This window comes from Aulostomus chinensis, chromosome 19 (assembly GCF_037954235.1).
Source record: "Aulostomus chinensis isolate RoL2024-O1b breed Wild chromosome 19, RoL_Achi_v1.0, whole genome shotgun sequence".
In the NCBI taxonomy this organism is placed as follows: domain Eukaryota; kingdom Metazoa; phylum Chordata; class Actinopteri; order Syngnathiformes; family Aulostomidae; genus Aulostomus; species Aulostomus chinensis.
In genome coordinates, this window is record NC_141338.1 from 5,781,585 (window position 1) to 5,796,975 (window position 15,391).

The 15,391-nt window shown below is 41.1% G+C and overlaps 4 protein-coding genes and 4 non-coding genes across 8 annotated transcripts; 7 read left to right on the forward strand and 1 right to left on the reverse strand.

Annotated features, from left to right (window-relative positions):
* Positions 1-529: 529 nt before the first annotated feature.
* Positions 530-3,806, forward strand: rpl7a (ribosomal protein L7a). The gene is made up of 8 exons (XM_086187000.1): positions 530-565; positions 1,490-1,610; positions 1,792-1,941; positions 2,149-2,289; positions 2,618-2,697; positions 2,970-3,100; positions 3,510-3,579; positions 3,671-3,806. The coding sequence occupies exons 1-8, from the start codon at positions 563-565 to the stop codon at positions 3,773-3,775; spliced, it is 801 nt and encodes a 266-aa protein (XP_086043126.1). The 5' UTR covers positions 530-562; the 3' UTR covers positions 3,776-3,806.
* Positions 1,651-1,723, forward strand: LOC147243759 (small nucleolar RNA SNORD24). The gene has a single exon (XR_015110513.1). It is a non-coding gene; the product is annotated as a small nucleolar RNA SNORD24 (small nucleolar RNA).
* On the forward strand, positions 1,987-2,059 carry LOC147243760 (small nucleolar RNA SNORD24). Its single transcript, XR_015110514.1, has one exon. It is a non-coding gene; the product is annotated as a small nucleolar RNA SNORD24 (small nucleolar RNA).
* Positions 2,467-2,540, forward strand: LOC147243761 (small nucleolar RNA SNORD36). The gene has a single exon (XR_015110507.1). It is a non-coding gene; the product is annotated as a small nucleolar RNA SNORD36 (small nucleolar RNA).
* LOC147243762 (small nucleolar RNA SNORD36) lies at positions 2,758-2,835 on the forward strand. The gene has a single exon (XR_015110512.1). It is a non-coding gene; the product is annotated as a small nucleolar RNA SNORD36 (small nucleolar RNA).
* Positions 3,807-4,264: 458 nt separating the features above from the next.
* surf1 (SURF1 cytochrome c oxidase assembly factor) lies at positions 4,265-7,082 on the reverse strand. The gene is made up of 9 exons (XM_086186998.1): positions 6,925-7,082; positions 6,735-6,801; positions 6,084-6,208; positions 5,794-5,876; positions 5,370-5,561; positions 5,213-5,285; positions 4,689-4,851; positions 4,481-4,562; positions 4,265-4,412 (listed from the first exon to the last, which is right to left on the reverse strand). Exons 1-9 carry the CDS (start codon positions 6,991-6,993, stop codon positions 4,346-4,348), a joined length of 921 nt encoding a protein of 306 aa, XP_086043124.1. The 5' UTR covers positions 6,994-7,082; the 3' UTR covers positions 4,265-4,345.
* On the forward strand, positions 7,080-9,391 carry surf6 (surfeit 6). The gene is made up of 4 exons (XM_086186997.1): positions 7,080-7,283; positions 7,812-8,003; positions 8,137-8,219; positions 8,546-9,391. The coding sequence occupies exons 1-4, from the start codon at positions 7,196-7,198 to the stop codon at positions 9,233-9,235; spliced, it is 1,053 nt and encodes a 350-aa protein (XP_086043123.1). The 5' UTR covers positions 7,080-7,195; the 3' UTR covers positions 9,236-9,391.
* A 1,043-nt stretch (positions 9,392-10,434) lies between these two features.
* On the forward strand, positions 10,435-15,344 carry kyat1 (kynurenine aminotransferase 1). Its single transcript, XM_086186762.1, has 13 exons — positions 10,435-10,680; positions 10,756-10,814; positions 11,997-12,144; positions 12,233-12,382; positions 12,481-12,567; positions 12,653-12,778; positions 12,861-12,981; positions 13,614-13,690; positions 13,777-13,866; positions 14,156-14,342; positions 14,496-14,572; positions 14,695-14,781; positions 14,867-15,344. Exons 1-13 carry the CDS (start codon positions 10,615-10,617, stop codon positions 14,924-14,926), a joined length of 1,335 nt encoding a protein of 444 aa, XP_086042888.1. The 5' UTR covers positions 10,435-10,614; the 3' UTR covers positions 14,927-15,344.
* The last annotated feature ends 47 nt before the right edge of the window (positions 15,345-15,391 follow it).

Genomic DNA, 15,391 nt, shown 5'->3' on the forward strand with positions numbered 1-15,391 from the left:
CAGTTTAATGTTCAGATAAAATATAATTTCAGAACAGAAAATGACACATTCCAGGGGAAATTATGAAAGAATTAATATAAATTAAAGACAAAGAAAATTGACATCTAAATTAAGACTTTTTGAAGCCTGAATATGCTGTATGTTTTAACAGCTATTTTTATTTCTGCATTCATGAATTGAAGATGCATGGTGTTTAATGAATGCAGTCATTCCTGGATTTTTCTTTTGAGAACATAAACCTGTGGGAATAGAACTTTAACAGAATATTTTCAATAATTAATCACGTAATTATAGTCATCAAACATTTCAAAAGGTGTGGGGGAAACGGGACTGAGCAAGGATCAAGCGTGGCGTAAAACCATATCAGTATATAGTTGCACTGGTCCTGGGTCAGCATATATATTTTCAAATCAGTCTCGAAAGATGACCGCTGATCCGCTGGGTTGCCGTGTTATCTGACTCCAGATCAGCTGTATTGAGCACGCCACGTTTAGAAGCTCCCAAACCTCGCGGTATTTACGTTACCCAGAAGCCCTCGGTCTTCCTTTCTGCCTGAACCGACATGGTGGGTACATAGCTGGCTCTTCTCTGGATTTCCAATCGGTGTCGTATCTGCTTGCATCCTTGTCTGAATGATTGTTCCTTTACTTTTAAATATGTATATCAATTCTGTGAAACATGTCCTTGCGTATCATGTCGGTATTGTATGTCGATGTTGGTTTATTATCGCTCAAAATGTTAGTAAAACCTATCATAGGTGTAGCCGGTACTTGTAGCGCTGACGCTTATTGGAAGGATGCTAAAGCTAACGTTGGTGAACACGCGTGATTTCCAAGGTAGTTTGTGCTGTTGGTCGCTGAGTTTTCCACAAATGTGAAATGTGTTTTTTGGGTAGAGTGTCGTGAAGTAAAGAAGTTTTGGAGAAGAATTTGAGCAAAGTCGTTATCGAGGCATTTACGTTAACCGCTATGTTTAACTGCTATCCGATGGCATTAAAAGGCCCGTACTTTTTTCAGTGAACATAGAAAAACCCACAAGGCTGTCAAAAACACGCATGTTTTGTCCTAAGTAGGCCATTTTTTTTTGCGTTTCCTTTCAAAGAGTTTGTTGTGGGAAACCCGTTTGAATGGTCGCAGTTAAGCTAGCTGCTAATGTAGGATCGTTTATCTCGTGGTTTGTTTGACAACTATAGACTGGTCGACAGAGCAAAAAGAATTTATTGGTGTATTTGAGTTTATCACATCATTTGCTGCCCCAGCTTTAACTCGTCCTCAGGCTCTCAACGGTATGAGTATGTTGTGCTTCAGGTGCATGTGGAGTAGAGCATGTAGCTAATGAAATCAGTCTTGTACATGCTTCCTCACGCCAAAGCTGCTCTCATCGGAAATCAACATGTCCCTGTGTTATGCTTGTGCAATGGTCAACTTAGTTTGAGAACCATGACTTGAAATATGAAATAATAGCGTATTTCTTCCGGTTTTCCTGACAGCCTAAGGGAAAAAAGGCAAAGGGGAAGAAGGTGGCACCAGCCCCTTCTGTGGCCAAGAAGCATGAGGCCAAGAAAGTTGTCAACCCCTTGTTTGAGAAAAGGCCAAAGAACTTTGGCATTGGTGAGTAACTGAAGGCTATTGTGAGAAACAGTGTGTGTGGTGCAGATGATGTAAATGAATATTTGCTATCTTAAAAACACTGAAGACAATCTCCCACCAAGATCGCTGATGCACTTCATTTTTAAGTAAACTTGAACCTGTTTGTTTGCCAGATATTAAGCAATTGTATTCTTCTCCACAGGCCAGGATATTCAGCCCAAGCGTGATTTGACACGTTTTGTGAAATGGCCACGTTATATCCGCCTCCAGAGGCAGCGCTCCATCCTGTACAAGCGCCTGAAGGTACCTCCTGCAATCAACCAGTTCACCCAGGCACTGGACCGCCAGACCGGTACGTTCCAATCTCGTGGCCTCTTACCGCCAAACCTGGAAATTCTGCAAATGATGTGAAAGAACATTTGCTATCTTAGTCTTCTTGCTGACGCTTTCCCACCAAGATCACTGATGCAGCTACTTGAAATGCATTTTCCTCTTAAAGTCAAACTATATGCGGCCATTGTTTGGTGGAGGAATTAATGTAGTAATTGTTTCTCTTTAGCTACCCAGCTGTTCAAGCTGGCCCACAAGTACAGGCCAGAGACCAAGCAAGAGAAGAAGCAGAGGCTGCGGGCCCGCGCTGAGCAGAAGGCTGCTGGAAAGGGTGACACGCCCACCAAGAGGCCCCCTGTTGTCCGTGCAGGTAAGCAGTACTGAAAGCCTGTACCTGAGGAGTTTGGGGAAGTGTTTTAGGATGTAATCTAGAAAGTACATCAACACTGGGGTTTTAACAGCGATGCTGTGAGTCTTACTGTAGGAAGATTGATTTAAAATTCTGCTCTTAAGCTTGTAGTATTTCTAGCACAGTCTTTTGGCCTGGATGCAATGATGACTTGAATTTCTTCACCTGAAACACACCTTGATGGTCTTTTGAGCTTTTTAACCCTGAGCATTGGCCTAAATATAAAGAGTGATCTCTGGATGGGATGTTAGCTGATCAGAAGTCAGTTCCTCTGTCTTTTTCCCTCCAGGTGTGAACACCGTCACCTCTCTGGTAGAGAGCAAAAAGGCCCAGCTGGTCATCATCGCCCACGATGTGGATCCTATTGAGGTATGGTTTCATACAAGACGGTGGAACGTGCATTGACAGTTTGGTGATAAACTTGGTCGCTGGCAATGATGTCTGAATTTCTTCACCTGAATCCTCTTGTGTGGATTAAAACATACGAGCTTTTTAACCCTGAGCAGAGACCAGAAATCAATAATAGATGTTAAATACTGGGACATTTGACTTCTTGATCACATTGATTATAAAAGTATCAAATTGCTGCTGAAATATTGATTCGACAATGTTAATCTCATGTGGTTCCCCTGCTTTTCCAGCTCGTAGTCTTCCTGCCAGCTCTGTGCCGCAAGATGGGAGTCCCATACTGCATCATCAAGGGCAAGGCCAGGCTGGGCAGACTGGTGCACAGAAAGACTTGCACTTCAGTTGCTTTTACACAGACGAACCCGTAAGTATTTGCCTGAAGTTGGCCCGGGTGATAAAACAATGGCAACATGTCCTAGTGAGTTATAGTCCGTCTGGTTTGAATTGAGGATTGAAGCGGCTCAATTCAATGTTCGGCTTCCAGTTTATAAAGTCAAATGTAGTTGAGGACCGTAAGTGTTTCAGCTGTGCTGAGCAGCCATATTGTAAACTAAGACATGGTTGATGACTGTTGACAGACACAAAAATCTTTGACATGATCATATTTGATAGTAGTAATTTGTATATGAAACCTAGTAAGCAGTGTTTCTGTCAAAGACTAAAGTGGTTGTAACATCAAATTAGTGGAAAGCAGGTGGATGAAGTTCTGATGTTTATATGAATGCTGAGCACCTCTGACAAGTGTCCCCAGTCCTGACTGTTATCTCTCCTAGTGAGGACAAGGGTGCACTTGCCAAGCTTGTGGAAGCCATCAAGACCAACTACAATGACAGATTTGAAGAGGTATTAGATTGTTTTTACGTTTTTTTTTTTTTTTTAATTTCACGAAGGTGAACAAACATCCCCATTAAACCGTTCCAACCTTGTTTTCCAGATCCGTCGTCACTGGGGAGGCAACATCATGGGTCCTAAATCCACAGCCCGCATCACCAAGCTTGAGAAGGCCAAAGCCAAGGAGCTGGCAACTAAGCTTGGTTAAACTGTTCAAATAAAACTTGTTTGCCTAATGATGACTGACTGTGTTATTGTGGCAACTTAATATATTACTGTGTTTTAGAGTAAAGTTGGCAGCTGCAGATTATTTGCCCACATCATGATGGAAACAATTTGATAGTCTGTCAGATACAATAAGCCCAATGAAATGCAGAGATGATGGCTTGTGGACGTGTGCTAAATGAGACAGGTTAAGAGGGTGTGAGGGGTTTTTCAAATAAATTTTAGCCACGCTGAAATTTTATTCCCCTGAACAGCATAACTTCAGAGTTAATAAAGGGCATAATGAGTAGAATTTGTCAGAACACAGAACTTGGAGAACTAGGGGAATCTGTTTCCCAAAACAGATTAATCCTTTTTGGAGCTTCAAAGCATACCAGGCCAGCACCCCACCAGAATACTGTCACTACAATATGTCAATGCAACTTGTGATCAATTAAACCTTTTGAGTGCTGACAACATGAATGCAAACCAATAATTCAAAGAAAATTTATTTGGGTTCTCTTTTCAGACGGAGAGCTATTTACATGTTCACCAGCGCCTCACTTGGCCACGTTCACAATCTTATCTTCTTGATGAACTTGGCGTACCACATGTATGAGGTCGCTGCACACAGGCCGTACCTAGGAGGGATGACAAGGATCAGTTCGTGTGGGAGGAGCATCCAGGCAGCACCAGTGAGCGCACCTACCATGTCATGATGTACTGCATGTGCTCATTCCTCAGCGTGACTCTTGTCTGTCCACCTATTGGTCCACCGGCGATGGTGCTCTCTAAGTAACACGAGACAGAGGCATTTAATCTGTGTTGCATGTGAGCCGCTAGTGTTATTTTTTTGTTGTTTAAAGACAATGTGGTGTATGACAGAGGGTGTAACGGGTTTCTTCATGAGACAATACCAAAGTCAGCATCAATGAAAATAGGCTCAGCTCCAGTGATGCTCGCCATGGCCTCCACGTCGCGGTAATGCCAGCAGTTCCTGGCGACGTCATTGTTTGGTACAAAAGGTTTACGAGTCTCTGTCAACCTGACGACCCCAACCACTTCCACCTCGCCTTCCACCTGCACCACACACACACATCATCCAGTAGTGTTCAAAAAGTGTTGAAAAAAATTGAATTCTAGGCTGAGAGTGACACTGTTTCTGGTCATGTTCCCGTGCTCAGAAAAAAGAAAAAGGAAAAAATAACTCACAATCTTTGATGACAAATTAAATCCTTCACATTTCTAAAACAACCACAAACACCAGCCATGAGCAGGAATGCCAACTTGTTTTCTGATTGTAGTCAACAAGGCAAATAAAGGCCGACATTGATACAATGCCGATATATCAGTGAATCCCTAGCTTCAGATAATTGGAATAGTGATGATATTTGAGGTCCATTAAAAGGCCAAGATGTGTGACATCATCTGACACGCTCACCTGTCCCTTCATCCTGGTCTCGGGTTTTATCTTCTGCTTGGAAACGTATCCTCTGTTCACCAGGATCGTAATGCTGCCGTGACAAAAGCACAAATAAACAACTGCTGAGTGCAGGAAAGACTGTAACCCAGTGCAACGCCTCAGCCTGCGTCCTCACCCAAAGTCGGTGCAGTAAAACGGAGTGATCACGTTGGCTCCTGTCTCGCCACTGGAAGACAGCCTCCCCGCCTCTCTGGCCTCTTTTTCTGGGTCGACCGGTGAGCGGGGCAGAACGTACAGCTCCTTTGAGTGGTCGTAGCTTCCACGCACCCTCACTCGCCTGTACTCCAGGTTATTCAGTTCATGAGGACTAGCATCCAAGGAGGAGATGACAAGGAAATGCACTCAATCACAGATTCCATTATAGCCAATATAAATGTGTTAGATGGCAATTTACTATATCAAGTAAAGGCAGAGCACGTTTTCTTTACGTATCAATACAAAATTATAAATTGACATGTCTTAATTAATCAAATGAATGACTGGAAGAGGGTCTTGGTGAGTAAGAGAGAGGCGTATGGAAGTGTTTGGCGTGAACTCACTCAAGAGGAAGAGGAATGGGCTCTGCAGTGGTTAGATCTCTCAGCTCCTTTATCAGCTGAAGTTTCCACTGACGCCGCTTCACCTGCACCGAACACAACGTTGATCACATGAAAAAAACTCCAAGCCAACTGAACAGCTGAGGGAGATTTTGGAAGCTAACACAAAACAGAGGCTTTGTCTTGGAAGGGTGATGTTGATTACAATCTTTCCACCATATAAATTCAATGCTGTTTTCTTAACAGCATGTATCTGTACATGTACATCTACAGAGTGAAATAAGCTACGATACCTGCCATGAACCCAGGCCAAATGTGGTGGCAGGGATCAGCAGGAGGAACCATTTCATGAATGAGTCGTCCTCACTTGCTGCTTCAGCTGCTGTGGAACTGGACCGTGTCCATCTAATGAACCTGCCTGGATATTGATGGTACAGGAAGTCAGCAAAGTGTTAAACCTGATATTGACAGGGATTTTTTTTTATTTACAGTTTAATCGAACACATTCTTATTTTATTTTATTGATTTACATCATTTTTACAAGTCTTAAGTCTAACAAACTGGTAGATGGTGTAAATCCCATCAGAGGCAACATTCCATATGTTTCGTATAACCTTAACTGATTGTGTACATTTGAATCTTAAGGTTTGCAAAATACTTTAGGATGCACAACTTTATGTATATATATAATTTTTTTGGGGGGGGGGGGGCAATACCCATAATTTTGCATTTGGATATCTGCAGTATGTATGCAAACATCCACACACGTCATCATGCATCTGCACAAACATTATCAGAATTAATTGAATTATTAATAAATACACATATCATCCCCATAATCATTTTTCTTATTCACGTTATCTTTTGGACTGAAATTATATATATTTTTTCAAATATCTTCAGGTCAGTTATTTTGATTGATGATACAAACGTCAAATTATTACCCTCTTGCCGTTTGAAGAGAGGCAGCCGGGCCAAGAAAAGCGTCCTCTTGAAGTTCACGACATTCGTCTGAAAAATACACATTTGATATATTTCAATAGAAGTCGAGCAACCACAGAAGACACTGACATTCTCAAATCTTTCTTCGGGCTGTAAAGTCGTTTATTTACAAAAAGAGTTGGATTAGCTTACGTGTTTGGTCAGGTTAGTGACCGCCCTGATGGACGGAGCCAGCAGAGATGCCATGCTAAGTCCAAACATCCGACGAACTGAGGTAGACAGAGACGACAACCTTCAGTGTTACGGCTACATAACTACTATTTTTCTAATCGAAAGGGGACTGCTTTTAGTGTTACTACTTCCGGTGCGCCCCGCTATGTTTCCCCACGTGTGTGCAGTAATGTGTGTTTTCATCACTGTCTTCAGTTTTAGTTGGATTTGAGGTGTCGGTTCATGTGTCGACATGGATCTCGCCTCGAAAGACTCGTACATCCAAAAACTCGCCAGTAAAGTAATTCAGCGAGACCAGGAGCCACGGAAGCGACCTTTTGGTAACGTTAGCCAACGCTGTTAGCGACTAGCCTAGCTGTACACACACACCATCCAGGATGTCGTGTGTGTCTATTGGTTGGAGAAATCTAGCATTTGAATTAATTAGACGCAGCTGCATGGAAAATGTAATCATTTAATATTTTTAGAACTTGTTATTATGATATCAGAAATAAATGCTTCATGTCAGATTCTTCAGATCTGGATGGGTAGTTATTTCTAGTAGACTAAATAAACATTGTGTCTTTTCCTGTTTTATTAAGTTTGCTGTATATGTAAGCTATTTTTGGTTTTCCTGACAGATATGAGGACATTATGCAACTACTTGAAGTAAAACATCAGTGATAATTTTGCATGTGCTTGTCTCTGTTTTATGCCCTTACTAATCGCATGTTGTGACAGTTTCTTGGACTGACTTTGTTAGCATCACCTCAGACATCAGCTGAAAACGTATTCATCAAACTTCAAAGTCAAAATCATCACTTGCAGCTCTCATGTATTAATTGCAAAAAATTACATTCTGTGTGTAGCTCATTTTAAGGCTCAGAATGACGCTGGTCCACCGAAGAAGAAGAAAAAGTGTAAAAAGAAGCACTTCAAAGAAAAGACCAACGATGAGAAGAAACAGAGTCCAAAACCTCAAAAGAAGTCTTCAGCAGGTCCGGCAGCACAACAGGGGGCGTCAAAAGCCACTGAGCTTAATGGAGCCAAGACACCAAAAGGTGAAGCGGTGCAGAAATGTACATCTAAGTTCACGATTGCTGGTGGAAAACAGATTTGATTCGGTGAAGTTTCCTTCTGTTTCGAAAACATCTTTTCCAACCTTTCACTTTTTTTCCCCCCTCTCTCTTGAAGGAGGAAATGTCAAATCCAACTTCTTTGCAGTAGATGTTCTACGAAAGAGGCTCCATGAAAAGATTGAAGAGGCCAGAGGGCAGGTAGGTAGTACTTACAGATCATCTCTTAGTCATTTTCATCTATTTCCAGGATTTTCCTCAATGATCATTTCATCCAAATAGTTAGAGAATTTTTGTAACATGGTTCTTGGTTGTAGTCGGAATCAACTGTGATTTCCCAGTTGTGTTAAGAAGTGTAAAATGTTATGTTTTTTTTTTTACATTCTCTGGTTTCTATAAACTATGTATTTTTTGGGTAGGTAAAGAATATGCCCTTGAAATCTGCTGGTAAGGTTACATGGGTTTAGAGTATTAAACACTTGGTAGATTGTTTTTCAGACATTAATGACATTAAGTTTTTTCAACAGGGAACCCCAAAGGATGCATTATCAGAGGCAGTCCTGGCAAAGCGAGCAAAAAGAAAACTGGAGAGGGAGCGCAAGAAGAGGAAGAAGAAAGAGTTTCGCATGAAGAAATTGGCTGAAGCCAGTGGCCAAGTGGAGCAGCCTGAGATAAAACAGGAAATGGAGAATGTTCCCGCTGCGAGCAAAAGAAATGAAAATGCCATCGTCTTCAACAAGTTTGAGACAGTGGAGGAGGAATTTGTTGACAAAATGCTGAAGAAGAAAAACAAGAAAGAGCGCATCAAGGGCCAAATAACACCTCTGACAGGGAAGAACTACAAGCAGCTGCTCAGCCGGGTGGAGGCTCGAAAGGCAAAGCTGGAAGAACTTCGAGAGAAAGATGAAGGGAAGGCTCGCGAGATGGAGCAGAAGATGAAGTGGACCAACACACTTTATAAGGCCGAGGGCCTCAAAATTAAAGACGACGAGAATATGCTGCGTACAGCACTCAAAAAGAAGGAGAAGAGGCACGAGCAGAGGAAGAAGCACTGGAACAAGCGGAGCGAGAACATCATTGAGAAAATGCAGAAAAGGCAGGACAAGCGCCGAAAGAACCTCCAGAAAAGAAAGAATGCTAAAGTAGACAAGAAGAAGGAAAGGGCGAGAAAGAAGGGCAGAGTGCTGCCTGAGGACTTGAAAAAAGCTGCAGTGTAGAAGGAGAGTGTCATTATGTAATATTTACTTGGCTAAATAAGTCAGTCTCTATTTTACAGCTGTGTGATTCATGGACGTGATATGAATGCTTTGCGGATTGTACCATTTCTGTTTAGGGGTCATGTTTGGTCAATAAAATGTTTGTCAGGTAAATGAGCCACTGTGGTGGCATCCTCAGCCCATGTCTGGCTATGGCTACGTTGATGAAAAGCTTGTAGCTTAGCACAAAAACTGCTAAAAGGGAAGCCCTTTAAAAAAAAACAAATTAATGACATTTTACTTTTTCCCTTCACAAAAATTTTTATTAAAATGTTTGTTTCTCGTGATAATTTCAGACCAATCAAGACTTGGTCAAAATTATTTCCCCATTATCTCTCAGACAGCAATGAACATCTGGACTAAATATAGACCATACTGGGTGTGGTTCTGAGCCCTAAGTGTCCCAGACCAGACACAAATACACAACTGTCAGGGCTGTGTTCTCTTAATCTTGACTTATTTATTAATTTTCGTTGCTTTTAACATCAGGGTTAAGCAACCAAGCTGTAGCTTCATTTCAAGAAAAGAAGTTGTAGTGCAGAGGTGTTTATATTTCAAACCAACATTGGCAGTCTAGAGTGAAAGGCAAGTAGCCGACTGGTTAAATAATGTTTTTGGTTTTTTTTAGTCTGATTAATGATGTTGTGAGATGAGTTAAGATTTTGTCCTGTGAAATAAAACTCCAGTTAATACTGCAAGAGTTTTGGTATATCAAACACTGATTACTAACAAGTTGCTAAGCAACACTCCAAAAGCTAAAAAGAAATGAAGCTAGTCGTTGCGCTGAAGTCGTGAGTTCTCTGCAGTTTTTTTTTTCACAGTATAACATTAGCGTTTTATGCATGCTGTTATACATAGATTACTTTATTCATCACTGAAGGGATATTTTGTCATAGCATACAATAAAGATACAATGGAATAAAATACTAATGTAGAAGAGTAGAAACAAAAATAAGAATAGGACAAAAACACAAGATAAATAAAAGATGAATAAGTAGGTAAGATGCAGTGACAAAGTGAGAATAATACTGATAACTTCCAAGTATGAGTCATCGCTTGACTTATACATATTGGGAGCCCCTCCCGGACCTCTCTTGTGCCCCTCAAAAATGAGCCGTACTGACGCCCCTGGCCTGACGGGCTCACTCGTTCTAAATCTATCGTCTTCCTCCGCCCACACCGGAAGTACCAATAAAAACACAAGGAGGGTTTCAGGTTCTTACTCAAGTCCAAGCTGACACCTTCCTGAGTTTCAGATTTTAGATGGATAATAGTATTGTTTTGTTGTTGTAGATTTTCAGCTTTGAACGTCTGTGCACTGAAGCGATGTTAATAATTTAATGGCAATAGCCCGTCATATCGTCAATATTACCGTCCGCCAGACTACCGTTAAAAACCTTCCCAAGGTGAGTGAATTTACCGTGATTCTGAGAAAGACTTGAATCACTGCGACGTGTTGAAAGCGTTGGCTTCTGTTCCAGACGATCATGTCTCGACGGCTTCATGCGAGCAGGACGGAGGGTGTCGATAAAAACGTGTGGTGAGTGTTCATTAGAGGCGACAACAAATGTGTAAACACAACAACAACAAATACAAGAACGTGTTCAACTCTTCATGTCAACACGTGAGTGTCACATAACGGAGAGCAAACCACCCATTTTAACTGCATATAAAAATTAAAATGTACTGTTTATTTAAATCTGATCGTAAATGGTGGATGCTGGGGGCGGGACTGTCTGATAGCAGCTACTGTTGCTGTACGTTCTTCTTCAGTGGCCCAAATATGATATCACTACTTCCAAGGCTAATTTAAATAAAACTTAAATGTAGGCAAAAAACAGTTGATTCAAAATGTATTTAGTTATTTTGTAGTTTTTGAACAAGCTGTATCTTAAGGGCGTTCAAGATGTCATTTGTAAGCGAGACCTGAGAATAGAATTAAAATGAAATGCAACAATAGCAGTGATGATATCATGATTAAAAAAAAAACATGATGTGCATCAAATAAAGTAAAAGATAATGTCGTAGAGTGTGTGAGCTCTTATTACCATCCTCTCCAGAACCAGGCAAGAGGATTTATACCCTCCTGTTCTCTGTGTATGCAGAAGAGTCCCAGCTGACTGCTTGTTAGCTTAACACAGTGAATGACAATGAATGGGCAGGTTAGCATACCTCTATCAAAAGTCATCAAATTCACTTTTCTCACAATACTCTTTGCCTGCATTTATAGAACTAGGCTCGTGCATAACATTCATTATGAAATCATTTAAAATCAGGAGACATTGTAATTGTAGAATCAGACACATTGTTGGAACTACTTTTCTGACCTTTTTTTGGCCTCATTCACCTCAGCCAAACAAACCAAACATTCCCTGCAACTTATTATGGCTGACATTGTTGGAGAGGATGTGGAGGATTATCTCTTGACACACCATGATCTGTTTTGATGAATTCTGGCAGAGGAATTCTAACTCTTCCCATCGATGATTATTCATTGTGCTAAGCTAACTAGCGGTCAGCCAGTCACTGTGGGTCTCAGGAGGGAGAGAAGATGGCAAATAATGCTATTACCAAAGAGATGGTGTGTTCTTCAAATGTGATGAAATAGAAGAAGAAAATATGATGATTTAGAGTCATACTTTATGTGCTTTTTGCTGTTTAGAGCACTTAAGATGGTATTTCTTATACTCATGTTGATTTTGACACTGTTTTTCATCACAAGGGTTGAATTCACTCAACTGGCAGCCGACTACAAAGCAGTTAATCTTGGTCAGGGATTCCCCGACTTCTCCCCTCCCAAATTTGTACAGGAGGCTTTCTGTAAAGCTGTGAATGGAGGGCCGTCCATGCACCAGTATACCCGCGCATTCGTAAGTACCCTGTGAGCAGTATCATCAAGGTATATTTTGACAAATATATGCAGTCAAACCACCAACATCTTTCGGCTTCCCTCCCCAGGGTCATCCCGCTCTGGTTAAAAATCTGGCTAAATTTTTCAGCAGGATTGTGGGACATGAAATCGATCCTTTTGAAGACATCCTGGTCACAGTTGGAGCGTACCAGGCTCTCTTCTGTGCGTTTCAGGCACTTGTGGATAAAGGCGATGAGGTATGATGGCTTGAGTGTTCTACGGCGCAGCAAAAAACAGAAAAAAAATGTACAAGATGTGTTATTTGTGGAGAAACAGTTTTGCATTAATGTTTTAGGTGATAATAGTGGAGCCGTTCTTTGACTGCTACCAGCCGATGGTGAAGACGGCAGGAGGAACAGCTGTGTACGTACCTCTGAGGCCGGTAAGTGATTAATTTACAGATTTAGAGTTTGCAGGGCCCTTTTAGATAATTTCAACTTACATTATACGTAATTTTTCTGTCCCAGGGAGTTGAAGGTAACTCCGTTCTTTCCAGTGGCGACTGGGTTCTCTCTGCGGAGGAGCTGGCCAGTAAATTCACACCACGCACTAAAGCCATTGTCATCAACACGCCCAACAACCCGTTAGGCAAGGTGAGATGTGGAGAGACTCAATTCCTTTTTGTCACCCGCTCATTATGAAGTGGTTATGAACAAACGTCCATACCCCATACAGGTTTACAAGAGGGAGGAGCTCCAGATGATCGCTGATCTGTGTATCAAACATGATGTGCTGTGTATCACTGATGAGGTGTACGAGTGGTTGACCTATGATGGAGCCAAGCATGTTAAAATAGGTGAGACAGGGGTGTTTCTCAACCAAGAGCCCATGAGCGCCCTCTAGTGGGCTGCAAAAAGTTGTCAAGTTGAGAATTTGTACTTGCAAAGAAATTAATTTTTTTTTAGGAAAGTAGAATACAAATTTTAAAAAATATGATGAAAGTATGTGTTCAAATCATAATAAATGATACAGGTATTAATAATGATCCGTTATTATTTCTGTAACATTCCCCATCAATCATCATCATTTGAATTGCTCATTTGATAAGCTAATTGCTAACATTAGGCTGTCATGTGGTGAAAAATGGAGACATTCTTGAAGCGTACATCTATAAGATTTACCCCCCAAAAAAACAACTGTTTTTATTGGATGTGTTCAGTTCCAGGATTCTTGCCTGTATTAGAGGGGGAAGTTTTGTTGTATTTCATTAACACATTTCACATTAATTAGTATAATTAGAGTAGATTAGCTAAAATATTTTGCAGTCTTTTTCTCAATGGTCCATTACAAGTATGAATAGGGGTACTAGTTTCTTGAAAATCAGGCTGGTTGCTTCTGTATAATTCTAATGGAAGACGGACAAATGGACAAACGGACTAACAGACGTGGGTGAGAGGTCATGATTTGTCGTGCTTGTGTTTCCGACAGCCAGCCTTCCTGGCATGTGGGAACGAACCATCACGGTCGGCAGTGCTGGAAAGACCTTCAGTGCTACAGGTTGGAAGGTACGGAAACTCAGAGTATCTCAGCAACAGAATCACATGTTGGATTTTCCTGTATGAAGTTTTGACGACCTGCTGTGTTGTTTCAGGTCGGCTGGGCTATGAGTTCTGGACATATCATCAAACACATGAAAACCGTCCATCAGAACTCTGTTTATCACTGTGCCACAGCAGCACAGGTAATAGACTTTCTTTATCAAGCCTCACATACTGTATTGGAAGGGAAACTGCTGATTTTGCATCTTTACACAGCGCAAATGAACATTGTTTGACTTCCCTCCTGTTGCCTGGGTTCATCTGAGAAATATATAAATAACAACTGTTCAATTAAAATTATTTTGTCCTGCTTATCCACTTGAATCTGTTCGAATCTAACAGCAACCTGGCATACAACTTTCTACCACGGAGATACGACTATTGACAATGACCCACCTTCCGTATCCAATCTACACTTCCTGTCTCCAACAGGAGGCAGTAGCTCACGGCTTTGAGCGAGAGTACAAGCTGTTTGGGTCTCCAGAGAGTTACTTCCAGCAGCTGCCAGCAATGCTTCATCACAAGAGAGCAAAGCTGGCCTCGTGTCTGGAGAGTGTCGGTCTGCAGCCCGTCATGCCTGAGGGAGGTTATTTCATGATTGCAGACATTTCCTCCATCAGTAAGTGTCAATCATTGTTTTTGCAGCTGTCTGAAAAGTTTCACGTCCCTGCAGCTTTTATTCACTGACAAATTTTAAACCTCTGTAATGGTTGCATGCGTCAGAATGTATTTTATTATACATTTGTAACCCTTTGCTTTCTTTTATCGACAGAGGTGGACTTCAATGACCACAGCACAGAGGATGAATCCTACGACTTTAGATTTGTGAAGTGGCTCATTAAAGAGAAGGTAAACATTAAGTATCTAAAAATTTAAGGGAGTTTATGAAAGATGTTGACCAATACAAGTGTGACAGAGTAGTCTGAGTGTGTTTGTCCTCATTTAATAAAAAAAGGTCGCTTTTTCTGTAGGGTTTAGCCACAATCCCTGTATCTGCATTCTACAGTCCCGAGCACGGCAAAGAGTTTGACAAATACATTCGATTCTGTTTCGTCAAGGTGCGTTTAAGTTGATTCACTGAACCGAATTTGACTGGAGCCTGTCAGTCGTCATGACTCAAACTTCCCATTTTTGTCACTAAAGGAGGACTCCACCCTGAATGCAGCAGAGGACATCTTGAGGAAGTGGAGCCGTGGAGAATGAATTAGTCCAACATCAGAAAGCACTCCGCCTCTCATCGCCTCTCCGTCCAGACTGTAAACCACTTGCCTCCCTAGTCAATCTGAGCCATATTCAGTGTTTTTCAGAGGCCATTAATGGCAGACAAATGCTGCGTCCTCTGAGTTTGTCCTTGAACAGAGGTTTGAAAAAAATTGTGAATGTTTCAGTGCAATGATTTTAACAAGCAATATATGGAATCAGTATTTTTAGATATGCCAATAATATAGTGATAAAGGAAATATTTTGTTAATTATATACTTTTATTCATTCAAATGATGTTCTTCTGTTGTATGTTACTATTTAACTGCTGAGATAATTAACCAGAATCCATCCAGACATGAGGTTTGATAAATATTTTAATAAATCAGTATCTTCTGTTGTTCAGTTTTTGGCTTCTTTATACAAATTATCATGTTGGTTTTAAGATAAATGTTAAAATTGCTCTCA